The following is a 22347-nucleotide window of genomic DNA, read 5'->3' as shown; positions in this document are numbered from 1 at the left end:
GACTAGTGATCGGTTGCAAGAAATTTAACCAAAAAGATCATGGAACAGTTGCAGATAAAACCTGGAAAATCGCAGAGTTAGGGGATTGATTTAAAATTACTCATAGTAACCTTAGGACCAGGAGTGCGCCATTCTGTTGAGAGCTCTGTTGACTGGCAGAGATTGGGATAGAAACTCAATCAACACTGAATTGTTCTGAAAGTACCTTCAATGATTACACAGAGTCCGATCCAAAGGTTGTAGTGAATTTGAGGGGGAGGGAGATATTCTAGGAACATACAAATATTAGGAACAGGAGGAGGCCATTCGGCCTCTCGGGCCTGCTCCGCCATTTAATCAGATCATGCTGATCTGCACCTTAACTTCATTTTCTGCCTTTGCTCCATATCCCTTGATACCCTTACCCAAGAAAAATCTATCGATCTCAATCTTGAAAGCTCCAGTGTCCCCCAGCATCCACAGTCTTTTGGGGTAGAGAATTCCAGATTTCTACTATCCTTTGTGTGAAAAAGTGCGTCCTGATTTTGCTCCTGAATGGCCTAGCTCTAATTTTAAGATTGTGCCCCCTTGTTCTTGATTTCCGCCCACCAGAGGAAATAGTTTCTCTGTATCTGCCCCCTCAAATCCTTTTCCCATTTTAAACACCTCGATCAGATCACCCCTCAATCTCCTACAATCAAGGGAATACAAGTCACGTTTGTGCAACCTGACCTCATAATTTAACCCTTTTAGCCCTGGTGTCATTCTGGTGAATTTGTACAGCACCTCCTCCAAGGCCAATAAATCCTTCCTGAGGCACGGTGCCCAAAACTTCAAGTATGAAGACCAATTTCTCCAGTCAGCAGAAACGTAAGAGTATACGTGACTAGGAACAATGACCAGAAGAAATCTTTCCTTCTCCCGGCCCCCTTCTCTATCTCCCACTGTATTGTCTAATCAAAGTTCATATTAAGTCCACTCGGACTTATTATAAAATGCTTTAGTCATTTATATTGACTCGAAGTAGGATATCCTTTTATTAATCTGGGCTGAACATCCCTAAAGTGTTTTAGAGCTAAAGGCTTCCTCAGAATGTTTCTTTTTGTGTCACACATTCCGTTTATGAAAAGGGAAACTGTTTTCTTCTTGTTTAAAGTATTTAGAAGATGTTGCAGTTGCAATTCGATTTGAACTTCTGTTATAAACTAAAGTCTTTTGTTAAATTTTGTTGTTTTAAACTTTCCACTGTGAATGACTGTTGTCGATTGGGAGACACTGTGCAAACATTGATAACGCTGCATGTGTATCAAACATTGATAATGTTGCTTAGAATCATAGAAGGGTTAGAGCACGGAAGGAGGCCATTCTGCTCATCGAGTTCGAGCTGTCTCTATGCAAGAGCAACCAGCTAGTCCCACTCCCCCGCCCTATCCCTGTAGCCCTGCAAATGTTTTCCTTTCCGGTACTTATCCAGTTCCCCTTTGAAAGCCTTGATTGAATCTGCCTCCACCACTCCCTCAGACAGTGCATTCCAGATCCTAACCACTCGCTGTGTAAAAAAGTTTTTCCTCATGTCACCTTTGGTTCTTTTGCCAATCACCTTAAATCTATGTCCTCTGGTTCCTGACCCTTCCGCCAATGGGAACAGTTTCTCTCTATCTATTCTGTCTAGACCCTTCATGATTTTGAATACCTCTATCAAATTTCTTCTCAACCTTCTCTGTTCCAAGGAGAACAACCCCAGCTTCTCCAGTCTATCCATGTAACTAACGTCCCTCGTCCCTGGAATCATTCTAGTAAATTTCTTCTGCACCCTCTCTAAGGCCTTCACGTCTTCCCTAAAGTATGGTGCCAGAACTGGACACAATACACCAGCTGTGTTTTATAAAGGTTCATCATGACTTCCTTACTTTTGTACTCTTTGCCTCTAATATAAAGCCCAGGATCCCGTACGTTTTTTTAGCCGCTTTCTCAACCTGCCCTGCCACCTTCAACAATTTGAGTACATATACCCCAGATCTCTCTATTCCTTTACCCCTTTTAGAATTGTGCCCTTTAGTTTATATTGCCTCTCCTCATTCTTCCTACCGAAATGCATCACCTCGCATTTTTCTGCATTAAATTTCATCTGCCACATGTCCGCCCATGCCACCAGCCTGTCTATATTCTCTTGAAGTCTATCACTATCCTCCTCACTGTTCATTACCTTTCCAAGTTTTGTGTCATCTGCAAATTTGGAAATTGTGCCCTGTACTCCCAAGTCCAAGTCATTAATATATATCAAGAAAAGCAGTGGTCCCAGCACCGACCCCTAGGGAACATCACTATACACCTCCCTCCAGTCTGAAAAACAACCATTCACTACTACTCTCTGTTTCCTGTTACTTAGTCAATTCTGTATCCATGTTGCCACTGCCTCCTTTATTCCATGGGCCACAATCTTGATGACAAGCCTACCATGCGGCACTTTATCAAACGCCTTTTGAAAGTCCATATACACCACATCAACTGCATTGCCCTCATCTACCCTCTCGGTTACCGCATCAAAAAACTCTGTCAGGTCAGTTAAACACGATTTGCCTTTAATAAATCCGTGCTGGCTTTCCCTAATCAATCCACACTTGTCCAAGTGACTGCTAATTCTGTCCTGGATTATCATTTCTAAAAGTTTCCCCATCACCGAGGTTAAACTGACTGGCCCATAGTTGCTGGATTTATCCTTACACTCTTTTTGAACAAGGATGTAACATTTGCAATTCTCCAGTCCTCTGGCACCAGGCCTGTATCTACAAATGTTTGGAAGATTATGGCCAGTACCTCCGCAATTTCTACCCTTACTTCCCTCAGCAACCTAGGATGCATCCCTTCCGGACCGGGTGACTTATCTACTTTAAGTACAGCCAGCCTTTCGAGTACCTCTTCTTTATCAATCTTTAGCCCATCCAGTATCTCAACTACATCTTCCTTTACTGAGACTCTGGCAGCATCTTGGTAAAGACAGATGCAAAGTATTCATTTAGTACCTTGACCATCCCCTCTGCCTCCATGAGTAGATCTCCTTTATGGTCCCTAATCGGCCCCACCCCTCTTACTACCCGTTTACTATTTACATGCCTATAGAGGACTTTTGGATTCCTTTTTATGTTGGCCGACTGTCTATTCTCATACTCTCTCTTTGCCCCTCTTATTTCCTTTTTCACTTCCCCTCTGAACTTTCTATATTCAGCCTGGTTCTCACTTGTGTTATCAACCTGACATCTGTCATATGCCCCTTTTTTCCACTTCATCTTATCCTCTGTCTCTTTTGTCACCCAGAGAGCTCTGGATTTAGTTGCCCTCCCTTTTTCCTTCGTGGGAATGTACCTGGACTGTGCCCAAACCATCTCCTCTTTATATGTCACCCACTGTTAAATTACAGTTTTGCCTGCCAATCTTTGATTCCAATTTACCCGGGCCAGATCTGTTCTCATCCCACTGAAATTGACCCTCCTCCAATTGAGTATTTATACTTTAGAGTGGTGTGTGTCCTTTTCCATAGCTACTCTAAACCTTATGATACAATGATCGCTGTTCCCTAAATGCTCCCCCACTGACACTTGCTCCACTTGGCCCACCTCATTCCCCAGAGCCAAGTCCAACAATGCCTCCTTCCTCGTTGGGCTGGAAACGTACTGGTCAAGTAGGTTCTGCTCAACACATTTCAAAAATTCCTCCCCCTCTTTGCCCCTTACATTATTATTATTATCCCAGTCTATATTGTTTATCAAGAGTTACTTGATTGGTGCAAAATTGTTGCAATGCAACAGTCATTTAAAGGCACATAGTTTCAAAAAACAATCCAAAAGTAATTATTAAAATCAAACTTTCAGCACAATTTGACGTACCCATTAAGAAAAAAGTCAATTTTTTTTAAATCATGCCATTTGAGGCAAAAATCACAAAAGGGTGCCAAAAAAATCCTGAGGTTTGTCACAGGTTGTCAATCCGTAACAAATCACTAACCTTCAGTGATAGTGTCATAGCTAAAATATGATGATCTGGACATTGGCTGATCAGTCACCATGTAAACTGGTTTGCACGATTGCAGGATCTGTGGGGTACTTGAACAAGTGTGTCAGGTTAAAGGGATGGTTTTGTGAAGGGGATGCATCTTCTAGCATGCTTAACCCTGCACCTCCCAAACCATGACCCTCACCACCTAGAAGGACAAGGACAGCAGGTGCATGGGAACACCATCACCTCCCAATTCCCCTGCAAGTCACACACCTTTCCTACATTGTCGCTGGGTCAAAATTCTGGAACTCCCTACCTAACAGCACTGTGGGAGCAGCTTCACTACATGGACTGCAATGGTTAAAGAAGAATGCTCACTACCATCTTTTCAAGGGCAACTAGGGATGGGCCTTGCCAGTGACACCCACATCACGAGAATTTTTAAAAAAGGGCACAGCAACAAGGCCCCTCGGGAAATGGTGAAAATCTTCCTGCGGTATAAAATAAGCCCTTTTGTACCAGGACAAAGAAAATAGTCCTTCTGACCACGTCATGTATGAATTATATGGATATATAATTATATGAATGTGTGTGTATATTTGTTTATTTTTAGTCTCACTTATTAGTAAACTTTCAGTATAATTGCAGGGTATTGCACTTCAGTTTGATTAATCGGGCATACGTCAACGCAAAAGTATACAGCATAAATTAAAGTAATATTCGCCATTGATTTCAATCAGAATCATAGAATGATACAGCACAGAAGGAGACCGTTTGGCCCATTGTACCTGTGCCAGCTCTTTGGAAGAGTTATCCAATTAGTCCCACTCCCATGCTCTGTCCCCATAGCCCTGCAAAAGTTTTCCCCTTCAAATATTTATCCAATTCCCTTTTGAAAGTTATTATTGAATCTGGTCCCACCACCCTTTTAGGTAGTGCATTCCAGATGATAAGAACTCGCCGAGTAAGAAAATGTCTTCTCATCTCGCCTCTGGCTCTTTTGCCAATCACCTTAAATCTGTGTCCTCTAGTTATCAACCCATCTGCCACTGGAAACAGTTTCTCCTTATTTACTCTGTCAAAACGCTTCATGATTTTGAACACTTCTATTAAATCTCCCCTTAACCTTCTCTGCTCCAAGGAGAATAACCCCAGCTTCTCCAGTCTCTCCACATAACTGAAGTCCCTCATCCCTGGTACCATTCTAGCAAATTTCCTCTGCACCCTCTCTAAGGCCTAGATGTCCTTCCTAAAGTGTGGTGCCCAGAATTGGACGCAATACTCCAGCTGGAGCCTAACCAGTGATTTATAAAGGTTTAGCATAACTTCCTTGCTTTTGTACTTTGTGCGTTTGTTTATAAACCAAGGATACCGTCTGCTTTTTTAACAGTCTTTTCAACTTGTCCTGCCACCTTCAAAGATTTATGTATGTACACCCCCAGGTCTCTCTGTTCCTGCATCCCCTTTTAAAATTGTACCATTAATTTATATTGCCTCTCCCCATTCTTCCTACCAAAATGCATTCAAGGTAACATTCACAAATTTACTTTAGGAAATCATTGTACTTGTTAAACATAAAAATGCTGTAACTTCACAGGATTCTTATGGCTATTATGGCCCTTATTTAAATCCAGTTTTTACAAATCATGAATTGACGCTACATTGTACCGTCAATGTTAAGTTGCGACCCTCTTTTTCAAATGGACTGTTCCACAGGATGATGTCACTGGTTGAACAGGTAATGTGAAAAGCATGGCTCAGATTCAACCCGTGATAGTCCATTTAAAAACAATTGTTAGGTTTGGGGGGCGGGGGAGAGATATATATTAAAAAAATTATCTGGTACTGTAAATTGGGGATTAACCTGTGCCATTATATAATGTCCTCATTCCAATTTGCATATGCATGATTGTCAATGAAGTAATCTTCAAATAGAATACAGGTTTTGAAAAGATATATATTACTGCCCAATTATCGTCACCATTTTTGCCCTGAATTTAGCGCCATTTTAGCCCTACATTATAACAGTGACTGCATTTCAAAAGTACTTTATTGACTGTGAAGCACTTTGGGATGTCCTCAGGTCATGAAAGGCGCTATATAAATGCAAATCTTTCTTTTTGAATAAAATACCAAAATAACCTGTGCGACTGGAAGCAAATTATTTCTAATCATTGTTTTTATAATGTCTTCTCTCCCCAACTCTGTCACCACAAAATCAAGGTAGCATCCAAACCTGAAAATAAAACCCTTTCCTTATTGTATATTTTTATTTCCAGTTTTAAGGATTTCTACGAAGTTGAGCCAACCAAATTCCAGAATAAGACGAATGGAATCACTCCAAGACGTTGGCTATTGCTGTGTAACCCAGGCCTTGCAGATGTCATAGCTGAGGTGAGAGAGCTCTGTTGACTGGCAGAGATTGGGATAGAAACTCAATCAACAGTGAATTGTTCTGAAAGGACCTTCGCTGACTGCACAGTATCCAATCCAAAGGTTGCAGTGAATTGGAGGAGGAGAGAGATACTCTAAGAACATACAAACATTAGGAACAGGAGTAGGCCAGTCAGCCCCTCTGGCCTGCTCTGCCATTCAGTTAGATCACGGCTGATCTGTACCTCAGTCCCATTTTACCCACCTAACAAAAAATCTGTTGTTCCCAGTCTTGAAATTCAATTGCCTCCCAACATCCACAGCCTTTTGGGGAGTGAGTTCCAGATTTCCACCACCCTTTGTTTGAAAAGGTACTTCCTGATTTTGTTCCTGAGCGGCCTAGCTCTAATTTGAAGATTGCCCCCCTCCCGTTCTGGATTTCCCCCACCTGATGAAATAGTTTCTCTGTGTCTACCCTATCGAATCCTTTTGTCATTTTATACACCTAATTTATGCAACCTGCCCTCATAATTTAACCCACTAAGCCCCTTAACTTAATTTTCTGTACAGGATATGTTTCCAATCAAGGCTTAGGTTCTATCTCCCAAAACTGGGAGTACACTGGGAGCAATGGCAGTTCTCTGCTCTCTTGCATTCATTTATTGCACAGATCATGCTACAACAACTAGAGATTTGCAGAGCTTGAAGATGTCTGAGTCATTTTACAAAGACCCATGGATTGATTGACTTGGCCTTGTGATTTTAGGCAGCCGTGCCTTCAGCCATCTAGACCCTAAGCTCTGAAATTCCCTCCCTAAACTTCTCCACCTCTGTACCTCTCTCTCCTCCTTTAAGACACCCCTTAAAACCTACCTCTTTGACCAAGCTTTTGTTCACTTGTCCTAATATCTCCTTATGTGGCTTGGTGTCAAACTTTGTTTGATAACGCTCCGGTGAAGCTCCATGGGACGTTTTACTACGTTAAATGCAAATTGTTGTTGTTTGCCCCACCTCTTCCTCCATTCACTGGATTGTTCAATGAATCCGTCACTAGGGGGAGAACCTAAAACTGGTGAGAAAAGGACGAAGGAATGAGAGAGACAAATCTTTTTTTTAATCATCCACAATAGTTTTAAGCACTGGCCGTTTGCTGCTGTTCACTCATTAAACTTAAGGATTGTTAAGCGATCCGACATTGGCATTTACAAGCTAACACAATGTAAGAGCCACTGTTGTAATAGTTGCCTTTCTCTTAATGGATTAGCAGCAGTCCATCAGGAGCACCAGAGAACTTTGTGCTCCCTAATCAGCCGTTCTTTCATAGAATCTTACAGCACAGAAGGAGGCCATTCAGCCCCTCAAGCCTGTGCTAGCTCTTTGAAAGAGCTATCCAATTAGTCACACTCCCCCGCACCCACCCCCCGCACCGCCGCTCTTTCCCCATAGCCCTGCAAATTTCTCCTTTTCAAGTATATATCCAACTCCCTTTTCAAAGTTACTATCTAATCTGCCATCACCACCCTTTCAGGCAGTGCATTCCAGATCATGACAACTTGCTGCTTAAAAAAAGATTCTCTTCATCTCCCCTCTGGTTCTTTTGCCAATTATCTTAAATTATCTTTCTCCCAAGGATTTCAAGTCACACTATGACACTGAAAGATCCATTAATAATATTAGTGAGATATTAGTAGCTTTTCTACTTTAAATATAGAGGTTAAATTCAAAATAAAATTTTTTTTAAAAAAAGCAAACTATTATTCTTCCCATCATATTTGTTTCTTCCTCTTATCCTGTCTGCTCTCTCCCTCCCCCACGTGCTTTAATACCTTTTGAGTTTAACTTTTGTTCTCGGTTCCAGCCTTGCCTCAGTGGTAGCACTCCCTCCTCTGAGTCAGAAGGTTGTGAGTTCAAGTCCCACTCCAGAGACTTGAATGCATAATCCAGACTGACGCTCCCAGTGCAGTACTGAGGGAGTGCTGCACTGTTGGAAGGTGCCGCCTTTCGGATGAAACCGAGGCCCCGTCTGCCCTCTTAGGAGGATATAAAAGGCCCCATGGCACTATTTAGTGGTGCACCATGGGACTTTTTCCTACGTTAAGGGTGCTATATAAATGCAAATTGTATTTATTATAAAGTGAGGAAGTGAGCCCTTCGCAAATGCCCTTGCTTTGGCTCAACCTACTTCATACAAAACCAGTGAGAACGCTTTCATGTTTTCCCCGTAGAGGATCGGAGACGCTTTCTTCACAGACCTGTACCAGCTGAAGAAACTGCTAGACTATGTCGACAATGAAGCTTTCATTAGAGATGTGGCCAACGTTAAACAGGTACAATAAACAATTCAGATGTACGCTGCTTCTGTAGTCTGTCATGTGAAACTAAAGACCACGCATGTTGTAAGGTAACATCTCCGCAGCCTTAGGTGTCAGCCGTGGCTCAGTGGTAGCACTCCCTCCTCCTCCTCACTGCAGACACTTGAGTCCCATAATCCAGGCCGACACTCCATTGTAATACTGAGGGAGTGCTGCACTGTCGGAGTTGTCGTCTTTCGGATGAGACGTGAAACCGAAGCCCTGTCTGTCCTCTCAGGTGGACGTAAAAGATCCCACGGCATTTTTTGGAAGAAGAACAGAGGAGTTCTCCCAGTGTCCTGGCCAATATTTATCCTCTAACCAGCATCACTAAAACAGATTATCTGGTCATTATCACATGCTGTTTGTGGGACCTTGCTGTACGCAAATTGGCTGCCACGTTTCCTACATTACAACAGTGACTACACTTCAAGTGTACTTCATTTTGTAACATTAAGTGTGTAATAAATGTAAATTTCAATGGAGGACTAATGAATCCTCTCGGCAGTCTTCGCTGTCTTAACGTTGGGACGACACTCTTTTGTTACAGGAGAACAAACTGAAATTTGCCGCTTATTTGGAAAATGAGTACAGGGTCAAAATAAACCCTTCCTCCATCTTCGATGTCCACGTAAAGCGGATCCATGAGTACAAGAGGCAGCTATTGAACTGTTTACATGTTATCACTCTATACAACCGTAAGTCACAATCTGCAAATTGTTCATATTGCGTCACACCCATCATGCGTTTCATTGTCAGTGACTGTACATTAGATTGCTAAGAGGAGACTAAAGGCTTCACATTCAAATCAACCATTTATCTGCACTAACTACTGCTAGTTATCTACTGTTTACACATAAGCAGGTGGCATGGGGTGAACTGTATAGTACAGTGAGTTCATATGCATTCCTTTCACATCTGGGAAGTCGGTTTCAGTTCTGACTGGCTGTAAAGGTCTTATGAGTTTAATCTTTCTCAACCTAGTTGTAATGGGCCTAGATTGTGTTTAATTTAGTGGGAATGGACTACGGGCGCTAAATTGGACCGTGTAGCACCGAAACAGCGGGCGCTACACGGTCTCGCCGACATCCAAGATGGCGTCTTGGATGCGCACGCACGTTTCCTGCGTGATGTGCACCAGACGCCATCTTGATATAGGAGTTTGCACAGGCGCAGATAACAAACGCTGGAATCATGTAAAGTAGGAAGAAAATGGCTTCAATCAGTGTGCAACGCTGATTTAAAGTGATAAGTCCCAAAATGGTATCTAACGCTCAACTCAACGTACAGTCTTAATCCCGATCATCTGAACGTGTCTTAGAGTGCCTGGAGGACCCCCACCGGTGCTATTTAAAAGTACCATGCAGGATTTACAGGTTAGTGGTTGGATTATTGCCTCCTACACTTGAATACTAGGACGCGGGGACATAGCCTAACATTTAGAGCTAGGACATGCAGGAGTGAAATTAGGAAATGCTTCTACACGCAAAGGGTGGGAGATGTTTGGAACGCTCTTCTACAGACGGCAGTTGCTGCTAGCTCGCTTGTGAATGTTAAATCTGAAATTGATAGATTTCTGTGAACCAAGGGTGTTGAGGGATATGGGGCTAAGGCAGGTATATGGAGTTAGGTCACAGGTCCACCATGATCTCATTGAATGGTGGAACAGGCTCGAGGGGCTAAATGCCACTGCCACTTGCTGCCTCTTGATATGCGCCACCTTCTCCTGCAAGAAAGTGGGACGTGTGCCTGGGTGATGTGCCTGTCATGGTTGAATAGTTGCCAGTGTGTGTGGCCTGAGAGTTGTGGGCAGGCGGCTTGAAACAGTGGTAATGTGTAAGGGTGAGAGGAAGCATCTGATTGGAAGAGTTGAGTACTGATGGAAAGAGTTTGTTGGTATGTGGGGGATGGGGGGTGTAGTGCATGGAGCAGTTGGTAGGAGACGCCACTTGACAGTTGACTTCACTCACCTTGACCACTCATGTCAAAGCATTGAACTTCTTCCAGCATTGCATCCATGTTCATGATGCTGTGGGCCTGGCATTGACTACGTCCCCCGCTGCCTCCCACTGTCTTTTGAGTATTTGTCTGGAGGGCTTCTTGCCCCCCCCCCCCGTCACTGTGGATATAGGGTGTCCCTCCTTCTGTCCTCCTCTTGCACCCAAGGTCTCTGGTGCATTAGCAGAGAACCTTGGGGTGCATGCACACTCGCAGGCCTGGTACCAACTCAGATCGGCAGATTGATGAGGTCTGGTGTGCAGATTGGAGGATGTGGGATTTAATAGTGCGCAACCTTTATTCAACCTTTAACATAACTCATCAGTGTGTAAGCGTAGGGATGGGATCTGCATCTATGTTTTACGTGTCCGATGTATGATCTCTGTTCAGACTCCATGCAGTCAGTAGACAGTTATTTTCAGCAAATAACAGGTACCAACTACCTTTAAGAGATTTCTAAGAAACAGCCTCCCTTTAAGAGATTGAGATCCCTCTGGTGGTGGAAAGTGCAAATTGCATTGATTCCACGTGCAAGGCCTGGAAAGGAACGCTGATTGCAGGTAAGTGCTCCCTTGGGTCCAAACATGCATCTTGCCTGCCCAGGGTCCGTCAGGCGCGGGGATGGTACGCCGCCCAAAACGGACACTTGTTGAATTTCTCCCCCCTAGAGTTTACTTAACCTAATGGGAATGGACCGAGAGTGGATTTAACCTAGAGGTAATGGACCTAGAGTATACTTAACCTAGTGGGAATGGTCCTAAAGTGCTTGGTGCAAACGGGCTATAGTGTAAAACTGGTCCCAATCTGGCATCTCACTCTGGCCATGGGAATAGCTAGTGCAGGAAATGGAAAATGTCACAATGGCGCAGTACATTGTGTCGTTTTGAGGTTGGAAGCTGATGCACATTGTTGAGGCAGAGGAGAGGGCGCTTCACTCTGCAGCGGTCTGTGCTGTACCTGACCCTGGGAGTATCTGGTGCTGGCACAGGGTAATTAAATAACAGTTCTATCCTCCATAACTAATATGTCTTGACAAACGCCAATTCATCAATGAAAAAAAGAAAATTAAATACAACTACACTCTTTACAAAGAGATGGGGGAGCAGATGAGGGGTGTGGGGGGGGAATGGGAACCTGAGTGTAGATTCAGAAGGGAGAGAAGCAGAGCTGGAAATGGAAGGCAGAAAATCAGTAAGTGTGTTTGGAAGGCAGAGGAAACAAAGGTTAGAAAATAGACAACAAAGGAGTTTGGCATGGACATGATGGGCCGAATGGCCTTCTATGCCGTAACTTTTTATGATTCCAAGACACTGCATTGTAGACCCAAAGAAAGAGCCTCCTACCCTAGGCCGCTCGTGCCCAAGTCCTGTTTCAGAATTTTCACCTCTTGCTCTTTGCCAGCTCCCCAACGCAGAATTCTTTTTCTATCTAGAAAAACGGGCTGGAGACATGTCCTCAGCCCTCCACTATAAACAGGGCGTGGTCCAGAGTTACATATTGAGCTGGATAATTTAGCAACTCAATTTGTAACGTTAAGCGTGCATAATTTCTAAAGGGGTCAGAGAAGAATCTTCCAGATTTATTTTCCGCCCTCTTGGCCTGGGTTTGTTTTTAAAAAAATTTTTTTAACCTCTCCCAGATTACATGGAGTGTCTGGATCGTGTTGCGCAAAACATCACAACTGTATAGGACAGGCTGGCTGGACCAGTAGATCTTTTCCTGTCTGTCATTGTTTGTATGTTTCCTCAAATTGTAAAGTTCAATGGAGGGCTAATTAATCCTTTCAGGACTAGGATTAAAATATGTGCAAATGCCTCAATGGACCTAAAGGGACACTGCAGGATAATGCCCTACAAAGGCCATATGTTGACTATTGATCTCAAAAAGTACTGGCTTGTGAGAAGTTCAATAAAATGTATCATGGGGTGGCTGACCTTCTGACTGGGAGTGATGAGTTTATGGTGCTTTCATTGTATGCTAGTAGGTGATGGGAGGATTCACTGAGGAATTGGTGGGGGAGAGTGGGAGGTGTGCTGGGTCCCGAGGCTAAGAGACAGAATGCCGGGTTTCATGGTCTATATGAGGTTGCTTACAAACTGTGCTTTTCCTTCCTATTGGCGGCTTTGCCTTCAACTGCCTAGGCACTAAGCACTGGAATTCCCTCTCTAAACCTCTCTACCTCTCTCTCCTCCTTTAAGACACTCCTTAAAACCTACCTCTTTAACCTGGCTTTTGGTCACCTGTCCTAATACCTCCTTATGTGGCTCGGTGTCATACTTTGTTTGATAACCCTCCCAAGGCGCTCCGCTGGACGTTTCACTACATTAAAGACGCTATATAAATGCAAGTTGTTGTTGTTGTTGTTCCTTGATTGTCCTTATCCAGTTCACGATAAACCAAAGAACAAAGTACATGTGTTAGTGGGTGGAGGACAAGCCCCATTGCTTGATTTTATTTCTACTTGCACTTGGCTCACCATGAGGCCTCCGTTACAAAAAAAATGATCTGTTTGTTCAGTAACAGGATACTGTTTGAGCACAAAAGTTTTTCATCAACCTGAGCCGTTTTGGTAAGCTGCAGTTGGGGATAAGAGCTAAATGCAAATGCATCTCCATTGTACCATTCTGATTCATTCAACAGCCCTGAACTTAACCTGAGTTTGAATTCACTGATTATTTTATTTTCAAAAAAGGCTAATGTGTGCAGGGTTCATTCTGCGATGTTGATATGAGGACAGTTGCTTCAGCGTTTCATTTTTTTTTACATCTTGTATGACACAAATAGTGAGTGTGGTAGCATCATGTATGCTCTCCTGGCCGGGCTCCCATCTTCCACCCTCCGCAAACTTGAGTAAAATGGGAGGGGGTTGAGGGGACTACTAAGAAAGGGAAGGAATCTAGAGTGGGGGGGGGTCTGTGACCCTTGCCAGCTTAATTGGCCTGAGGCAGTTCATGTTAACGAGCGAAAGATGCTAACAGCAGAGATGAGTTGATTGAGTGGAATACTGGGAGTATCCGAGATGCAAAGAATCAAGAATGATATAATAAGAACATTGCATGGACTAGAAACAACACTTATACAGAAAATCCAAGGAAGACGACTGTGATGGTTTGGGGCACGTTTCAAGAATGGAAACATCTAGAATACCTTTCATGGCCCTACACACAGAGGTACATGGAACAAGAAGCCGAGGAACAAAAGCAAAATACTGCGCATGCTGGAAACGCTCAGCAGATCAGGCAGCATCTATGGATAGAGTTAACGTTTCAGGTCAATGACCTATCATTCGAACTGCAAGAAGTTAGAGATTTAACATTTTTTAAACAAGTGCAGTGCCAAGGAAAAAGTGGGGGAGGGGTGAAAAGAAGAAAGGGGAAGGTCTGTGATAGGGTGGAGGACAGGAGTGATTGAATGACAAAATGGATGATGGTGCAAGGCAAAAGGGGGATGGTATTGGGACAAGTAAAGAAACAAAAGATGGGTCCAGAGGAGTTGTAAATGGTTACAGGAGAACCATTACCAGTACCTGCTGTCTGAGAAAATGGGAGCGGTGGTTCTGATCTAAAGTTGTTGAACTCTATTTTGAGGCTGGAAGGCTGAAAAGTGCTTCATCGAAAGATGAGGTGCTGTTCCTCGAACTTGCATTGAGCTAAGAAGCCGAGGAAGACCACTGAAGCGCTGGGTAGACAATGTCAAGAGTGACTTGTCACAGAAAGCGATACAGATGACTGATGCGGCCAGGCTAATTCAGAACCGACAGCAGTGGAGTGAATTTAAACATCCTCACCCTCCACCATCGGCGCACTGTGACTGCAGTGTGTACCATCGACAGGATGCACTGCAGCAATTCGCCAAGGCTTCTTCGACAGCACCGCCCAAACCCACGAGTTTTACCATCTAGAAGCACAAGGGCAGCAGGCGCATGGGAACGCCATCACCTCAAAGTTCCCCTCCAAGTCAAATCCCATCCCATCTGGAAATATATCACCGTTCCTTCATCGTCACTGGTTCAAAATCCTGGAACTCCCACCCTAACAGCACTGTTGGGAGCACCTTCACCTCATGGACTGCAGCAGTTCAAGAAGGTGGTTCACCACCATCTTCTCAAGGGCAACTATTGATGGGCAATAAATGTTTGCCTTGCCAGCGACGCCCACATCCCAAGAATGAAATTTTAAAAATTAATTCGGCCCCTTCGTCGATGCTGAGCTGATGGATGGGAATTTAGTACTAACAGTAGTAGTAATAGTAGATGTTTACACAGCAATTGCAAAAATTAAAATCAAAGGTACCAGCAATGCGCAGTGTTTTATTTTAAAAAGATCTCCTGTCTCTTTCAGGTATCAAAAAGGAACCAAACAAAGCCTTTATGCCAAGGACGGTCTTGATCGGAGGGAAGGTAAGGAACAGCAATGAACCGTGATGAGATCTCATTTCAGCAGCTGGACACGTTCTGTTAGAGAAGCAAATGTTTCTGGTCATAGAAGATTGTTTTTGCAGCTGCCTGAATGATGCGCTTTGTCCTTGTTTTCAGAAGCAGAGTAACACGAAAACAATGGCTCAGTTTTAAAATTCTCATCCTTGTGTTCAAATCCCGTCTTGACCTTGCCCCTCCTTATCTCTGTAACCTCCTACAACCCTCCGAGATCTCTGTGCACCTTCATTTCTGCCCTTTTGTGCATCCCCACTCCCTTTGCCAAACCATTGGCGGCCGTGCCTTCAGCTGCCTAAACTTCTCCACCTCTCTCTCCTTTTAGAGCCTCTTTAAAACCTACCTCTTTGACCAAGCTTTTGGTCACCTGTCCTAATATCTCCTTATGTGGCTCGGTGTCAAATTTTGTTTGGTAATCGCTCCTGTGAAGCGCCTTGGGACATTTTACTATGTTAAAGGTGCTATATGAATGCAAGTTATTGTTGTAGCGTCCCAGTAATCCAACCGCAGGGCTCAGGTTAACACCTGTGGAGTTCAACCCCTTTTCCATGCAAAACCGTATTAATCCCCTGAAAGATATCTACAGTTATAGAGATGGAAGATGCAATTGAATTAACCAGTGATCAGGTTTCTTGCTGTTGCACTGAGATCTTGCAGTCCACTTTGTTTATCAGATGCCATTTTGAAGATGAAAGTGCTGTGTGTTATAGGACAAAGTGTATTAAACGATGTTACAAGATAGCAGTTGAAGGTTTATTGGTGCGCGCCTCAGATCCTGTAGTGTAATTAGGATACGTTTAACAGGGTATTACAGAAGAGTTCACCGTACTTGAAGATATTATTGTAATTAAGTGTGTAGTCACAAAATAAGTGATAGCTGAAAGAATCAGAAAGTTCTCGGAATCGATGGTAACTTTGCTTATATTTACCTCAAAGTGGATAAACATAGTTTGTGATATATATGTATATTATGGCTTGAAAACATATTGCTTTATAACGTCAATATATCGTGACAATTTACCAACTGACCTATTTATTTTCATATATCCATCTCGGCAGTAAAACTACAGGATGTCTCTTGTACAGTTGGACTGTGCTGCCTATTCATTGTGTTTTCCCTGGTCATTTACAGGCAGCTCCAGGCTACCACATGGCCAAGATGATCATCAAACTCATCACCTCTGTGGGAAATGTCGTCAACAATGATCCCATCGTGGGTGACAGACTGAAGGTCATTTTCCTGGAGAACTACCGGGTGTCTCTGGCTGAGAAAGGTACCACAGAGAAGAATCTAACCCTCTCCTGTGTTTGTTTAAACTTGTTGGCTATTGAGAGAGAGAAAACGAAAACCATCAGAAGCAGATCTGATCAGTTAGATTTTCAGAAACTGTTAGCTGTAAATTTCTGTAACAAAATCGTAGAAGAACATAGGAACAGGAGAAAGCCATTCAGTCCCTAGAGCCTGATAAGCCATTCACTTCGATCATGACTGATCTGTATCTTAACTCCATCTACCCGTAACCCAAAATCTATCTCAGTTTTGACATTTTTAATTGCCCTAGCCTCAACAGCTTTTTGGGGAGGGAGTTCCAGATTTACGTAGCAAGCCCAACAAGAGAGGGGGGACAGTTCTGGATTTAGTTTAAGGGAATGAAGCTGGGCAAGAGGAAGGAGTATCAGTGGGAGAGCATTTTGGTGGTAGTGATCATACTTCAGTTAGATTCAGCATAGTTATGGATAAGGACAAAGATAGAACAGGAGTAAAAGTTCTAAATTGGGGAAAGACCAATTTTACTAAGCTGAGAAGTGATTTAGCAAAAGTGGACTGGAAACAGCTACTTGAAGGTAAATCAGTGTCAGAGCAGTGGGAGGCATTCAAGGGGGAGATTCAAGGGGTTCAGAGTAAACATATTCCCACAAAGAAAAAGGGTGGGACTGCCAAATCTGGAACCCCTTGGATGACAAGGAGCATACAGGGTAAGATAAGGCATAAAAGGGAAGCTTATGTCAGACACCAAGAGCTCAATACTGCAGAAAGCCTAGAGGAGCATAGAAAATGCAGGGGTGAAATTAAAAAGGAAATTAGGAAAACAAAGAGAGGGCATGAAAAAAATACTGGCAAGAGAAATTAAGGAAAACCCAAAAATGTTTTATAAATCTATAAAGAGCAAGAGGATAACTAAGGAAAGAGTCGGGCCTATTAGAGACCAAAAAGGTAACCTATGTGTGGAGGTGGAAGATGTGGGTATGGTTCTTAATGAATACTTTGCGTTTGTCTTCACAATAGAGGGGGACGATGCAGAGATTGTAGTTGAGGAGGAGGAGGAGGAGTGTGAAATCTTGGATGGGATAAACATAGTGAGAGAGGAAATATTAAGGGGTTTAGCGTCTTTGAAAGTAGATAAGTCGCCAGGCCCGGATGAAATGTATCCCAGGCTTTTAAGAGAAGCAAGGGAGGAAATAGCAGAGGCTCTGACCATTATTTTCCAATTATCCCTGGCTACAGGCATGGTGCCGGAGGATTGGTGGACTGCTAACGGCGTACCGTTGCTTTAAAAGGGAGAAAGAGATAGACTGAGTAATTATAGGTCAGTCAGTCTAACCTCGGTGGTGGGCAAATTATTGGAATCAATCCTGAGGGACAGCATAAATCATCATTTAGAAAGGCACGGCTTAATCAAGGACAGTCAGCGTGGAATTGTTACAGGAAGGTCGTGTCTGACTAACTTGATTGAATTTTTTGAGCAGGTAACAAGGAGGGTCGATGAGGGTAACGCGTTTGATGTAGTGTACATAGATTTTAGCAAGGCTTTGACAAGTTCGCACATGGCAGACTGGTCAAAAAGTAAAAGTGCACAGCGGCTAGTTGGATCCCAAATTGGCTCAGTGGTAGGAAGCAAAGGGTAATGGTCGACGGGTGTTTTTGCGACTGGAAGGCTGTTTCCAGTGGGGTCCCACAATGCTCAGTACTAGGTCCCTTGCTTTTTGTGGTATATATTAATGATTTGGACTTGAATGTGGGGGGCTTGATCAAGAAGTTTGCAGATGATACAAAAATTGGCCTTGTGGTTGATAGTGAGGAGGAAAGTTGTAGACTGCAGGAAGGTATCAATGGACTGGTCAGGTGGGCAGAAAAGTGGCAAATGGAATTCAATCCAGAGAAATGTGAGGTAATGCATTTGGGGAGTGCAAACAAGGTAAAGGACTACACAATAAATGGGAGGATACTGAGAGGTGTAGAGGAACAAAGGGACCTTGGAGCACATGTCCACAGATCCCTGAAGGTAGCAGGACAGGTGAATAAGGTGGTTAAGAAGACATATGGGATACTTTCCTTTATTAGCCGAGGCATAGAATATAAGAGCAGGGAGGTTTTGCTAGAACTGTATAAAACATTGGCTAGGCCACAGCTTGAGTACTGCGTACAGTTCTGGTCACCAAATTACAGGAAAGATGTAATTGCACTAGAAAGGGTACAGAGGAGATTTACAAGGATGTTGCCAGGGCTGGAGAATTTTAGCTATGAAAAAAGATTGGATAGGCTGGGGTTGTTTTGTTTGGAACAAAGGAAGTTGAGGGGAGATTTAATTGAGGTGTATAAAATTATGATGGGATTAGATAGAGTGAATAGGGAGGACCTATTTCCTTTAGCAGAGGGGTCAGTGACCAAGGGCATAGATTTAGAGTAATTGGTAGAAGGAGTAGAGGGGAGCTAAGGAGAAATTTTTTCACCCAGAGGGTGGTGGGGGTCTGGAACTCACTGCCTGAAAGGGTGACAGAGGCAGAATCCCTCAACTCATTTTAAAAAGCACTTGGATGTGCTCTTGAAGTGCTGTAACCTATAGGGCAATGGACCAAGTGCTGGAAAGTGGGATTGAGCTGAATAGTTCTTTTTTGGCCGGCGCGGCCATGATGGGCCGTAACTTTCTATGATTCTATTCTATGATTTCCACTTCCCTTTGTGTGAAGAAGTACTTCCTGTCAACACCCTTGAACGGCCTAGCTCTATTTTTAAGGTTATGCCCCCCTGTTCTGGATTCACCCACCAGAGGAAATAGTTTCTCAAGTGAAATGAAGACTTCTGATATTGAAGAGTGGGCTGAGAGAACTTCAACCCTCAAGAGTAAAGTACGAATGAGCAAAGACCTTTGATGCTCTTTCCACAGACTAACTACAACGTATCCTATCGTGGACCCTACTCCGTCTATTTAATCTCCTGAGCCAAAGTTCTATATAAATACTCCCTGATCCCAGGGACAAATCAAGGACAGACCATTCATCCATCCTCACTTCTCCACTATTTAACCTCAGCCTACTTCCTTCAAAAGATAACGTTAACCCACCCCCACTGTCTCTTTTGCGGTAATATGGAGCTATGTGTGGGTACAGTAGTGTCGTTGTTATGGTTACTGGGCTAGTAATCCAGAAGCCTGGACTAATAATCAGGAGAACAGGAGTTCAAATCCTACCATGGCGGTTTGAGAATTGAGTGCAGTTTTAAAAAAAAAAAATCTGAAAATAAAAAGCTTGTATCCGTAAACGTGGCCATGAAATTGTCAGATTGTCGTGAAAACCCACCTGGTTCACGAATGTCCTTTAGGGAAGGAAACCTGCCATCCTTACGCAGTCTGGCCTATTTGTAACTCCAATCCCACGCCAACGTGGTTGACTCTTAACTGCCCTCTGAAGTGGCCTAGCAAGCCATTCAGTTGTGCCAAACCTCTAGAAGTCCCACCGTCACCTTCTCAGGGCAGCTAGGGATGGGCAATAACTACCAGCCTTGCCAACGCGCCCACATCCCGAGATTGAATATTAAAAATGTGCACCATTATTTATGATCACAGACCATACCTATCTTTAATCACTGATCCTATCCAACCAGATATTTAACAGCTCCATTTTTGAAGGTGGTAATGAACATAGGATCAAATAGTGTTTGCAAGGGATGGGGAGGTGGCAAGTTAGTGTGGAATTTTTAATCTTGCCTGAGGCTTGCTAACCTCAAATCTGTGTTCTTTGTTCACAACTCTTGAGTGAATTGGTCCATTTGCATCTACATGATCTAATCCAGTCCATGAAAGCAATTTCAGTTCTTCAGATTCTTTTGTAATTTAGAGGCCTAAATCTGGAATCATTCTTGTCAGTGTTCTCAAAGCATTCTCGAGTGTATCAATGTCATTTGAAGGTAGGGTGTCCAAAACTGTACACAGCATTCCAAATCAGACCTCGCCAGTGATCGGTAGAAAGTTAGAATAACCTGTTAGGCCCTCCTGTCAAATGCCCTTGAGAGATTTCTAGTATTTGAGTGTGAACAGCTTCACATTGACTGGAAACTTGCAACAACGGCAACTTGCATTTATATAGTGCCTTTTAATGTAGTAAAACGTCCCAAGCCACCTCACAGGAGCATTATCAAACAAAAAATGCATGAGCCCCATAAGGAGATATTAGGACAGGTGACCAAAAGTTTGGTCAAAGAGGTAGATTTTAAGTAGGGTCTTAAAGGAGGAGAGAGAGGCGGAGAGGTTTAAGGAGTGAATTCCAGAGGTTAGAGCCTAGGGAGCTGAAGGCACAGCCGCCAATGATGGAACGATGAAAATCGTTTTTGCGCAAGAGACAAGAATTGGAGGAGCGCAGAGATATCTGAGGACTGTAGGGCTGGAGGAGGTTACAGAGATAGGGAGGGGTGAAGCCATGGAGGGATTTGAAAACAAAGATGAAAATTTTAAAATCTGGGTGTTACCGGACCGGGAGTCAATGTAGGTCAGCGAGCATAGGGGTGATTGGTGAACTGGACTCTGTGCGAGTTAGGATACGGGCAGCAGAGTTTCAGTGAATAATCAACAATCTCTCAAACCATTTTCTTTCTCCACTTGTGCTACTAGACATCGTTTCATTTTGTACACATCTGCTGTTTCCTTATCCAATATACATTATCTTATGTATCTCATACATTTGAGTTTATTGGACTTTCTTGACCCATCAGTTTGATTGATTCCAGTCTCTCTGAGTGTAGTTTATTCCCCTATCGTTTGTCACCTGGCCATAAAGCTTGATATCCTCATCAAATTTTATAACATTATTACAAGAAGTACATCCCTCCTGGATCATATATGACTCCCGCAGTGCTTTGCTACTTGCTGCTCTCCATCCCCCCCACTGCACCCCCGACAAAGCCTTTTACCATTTATCATCTGCTTCCTATTTCTAAGCTAGATTTCAATCCAGCTATCCAATTTGCCATCAATCCAAGAGATTCTCACAGTCTCACACGTAGACCCTTATCAAATGCCTTCCTGGATCCTGGTAAATGTTGTCCACTTGACAGACTTTGTCCACTATTTTAGTTCTGTCCTTGAAGAACCCCCAATAAGAGTGTGATCTAAAAGGTAGTTTCTTGTTCTCCATTTTTGGATGCCTTGACTGGAATCCATTCTTCATTGAATTAGGGTGGGACTATATTAGCTGCCTCAGATCTGGTGATGTGATTGTGTAATGGTTGCTGTGCTTGTGAAGCCCAATTCACAATTTGGAGAAATGCTTGTGCAAGTTCCTGTCTAGTTGTTTTATTATCACCTCAGATTAAGAAAGAAAGACTTGCATTTATGTAGCACCTTTCACAACATCAAGATTTCCCAAAGCACTTTGCAACCAATGAAGTACTATTGAAGTGTAGTCACTGTTGTAATGTAGGAAACAGCAATTTGTGCACTGCAAGGTCCCAAAACCAGCCATGAGATAAGTGACTAGATAATCTGTTTTAGTGATGTTGGTTGAGGGATAAATATGGTTCCGGAAACCGGGGAGAACTCCCCTGCTCTTCTTTGAAATAGTGCCGGGGGATCTTTTATGTCCACCTGAGAGGGCAGGTTTAACACTCATCCAAAAGATGGTACCTCCGACAGTGCAGCTCTCCCTCAGGACTGCACTGAGCGTCAGCCTAGATTTTGTGCACAAATCTCTGGATTTGAACCCACAACTTTCTGACTCAGAGGTGAGAATGTTACCACTGAGCCACAGCTGAACCCTGAGATAAATATAGAATAGTTTTAATGCTCTTTTTCTGGCATCGACTTGAGTAAAAAAAGTATTGACACCATTGAGTGAAAGTCACAGTTCAGTTTGTCTATAATTGTACTTAAAGTAGTTTATTCTTCAACAGTACCAGAAGAAGTGAACAACACTATATATGTGTTTTGTTGATCGAGTGGTTAGATATAT

General features: G+C 43.2%; 1 protein-coding gene across 1 annotated transcript in view; it reads left to right on the top strand.

Moving 5' to 3' along the window:
* Nucleotides 1–22347, top strand: part of pygb (phosphorylase, glycogen; brain) — a 115801-nt gene that overhangs the window by 75511 nt on the left and 17943 nt on the right. The window contains exons 12-16 of the mRNA XM_067989313.1: nt 6252–6366; nt 8571–8672; nt 9247–9394; nt 15035–15093; nt 16259–16400. Of these exons, the coding sequence (XP_067845414.1) occupies nt 6252–6366; nt 8571–8672; nt 9247–9394; nt 15035–15093; nt 16259–16400 (566 nt within the window). The remainder of the gene's footprint in view (nt 1–6251; nt 6367–8570; nt 8673–9246; nt 9395–15034; nt 15094–16258; nt 16401–22347) is intronic.

This window comes from Heptranchias perlo, chromosome 8 (genome assembly GCF_035084215.1).
Source record: "Heptranchias perlo isolate sHepPer1 chromosome 8, sHepPer1.hap1, whole genome shotgun sequence".
Lineage (NCBI taxonomy): Eukaryota > Metazoa > Chordata > Chondrichthyes > Hexanchiformes > Hexanchidae > Heptranchias > Heptranchias perlo.
This window is presented reverse-complemented; position numbering and strand designations above follow the sequence as displayed.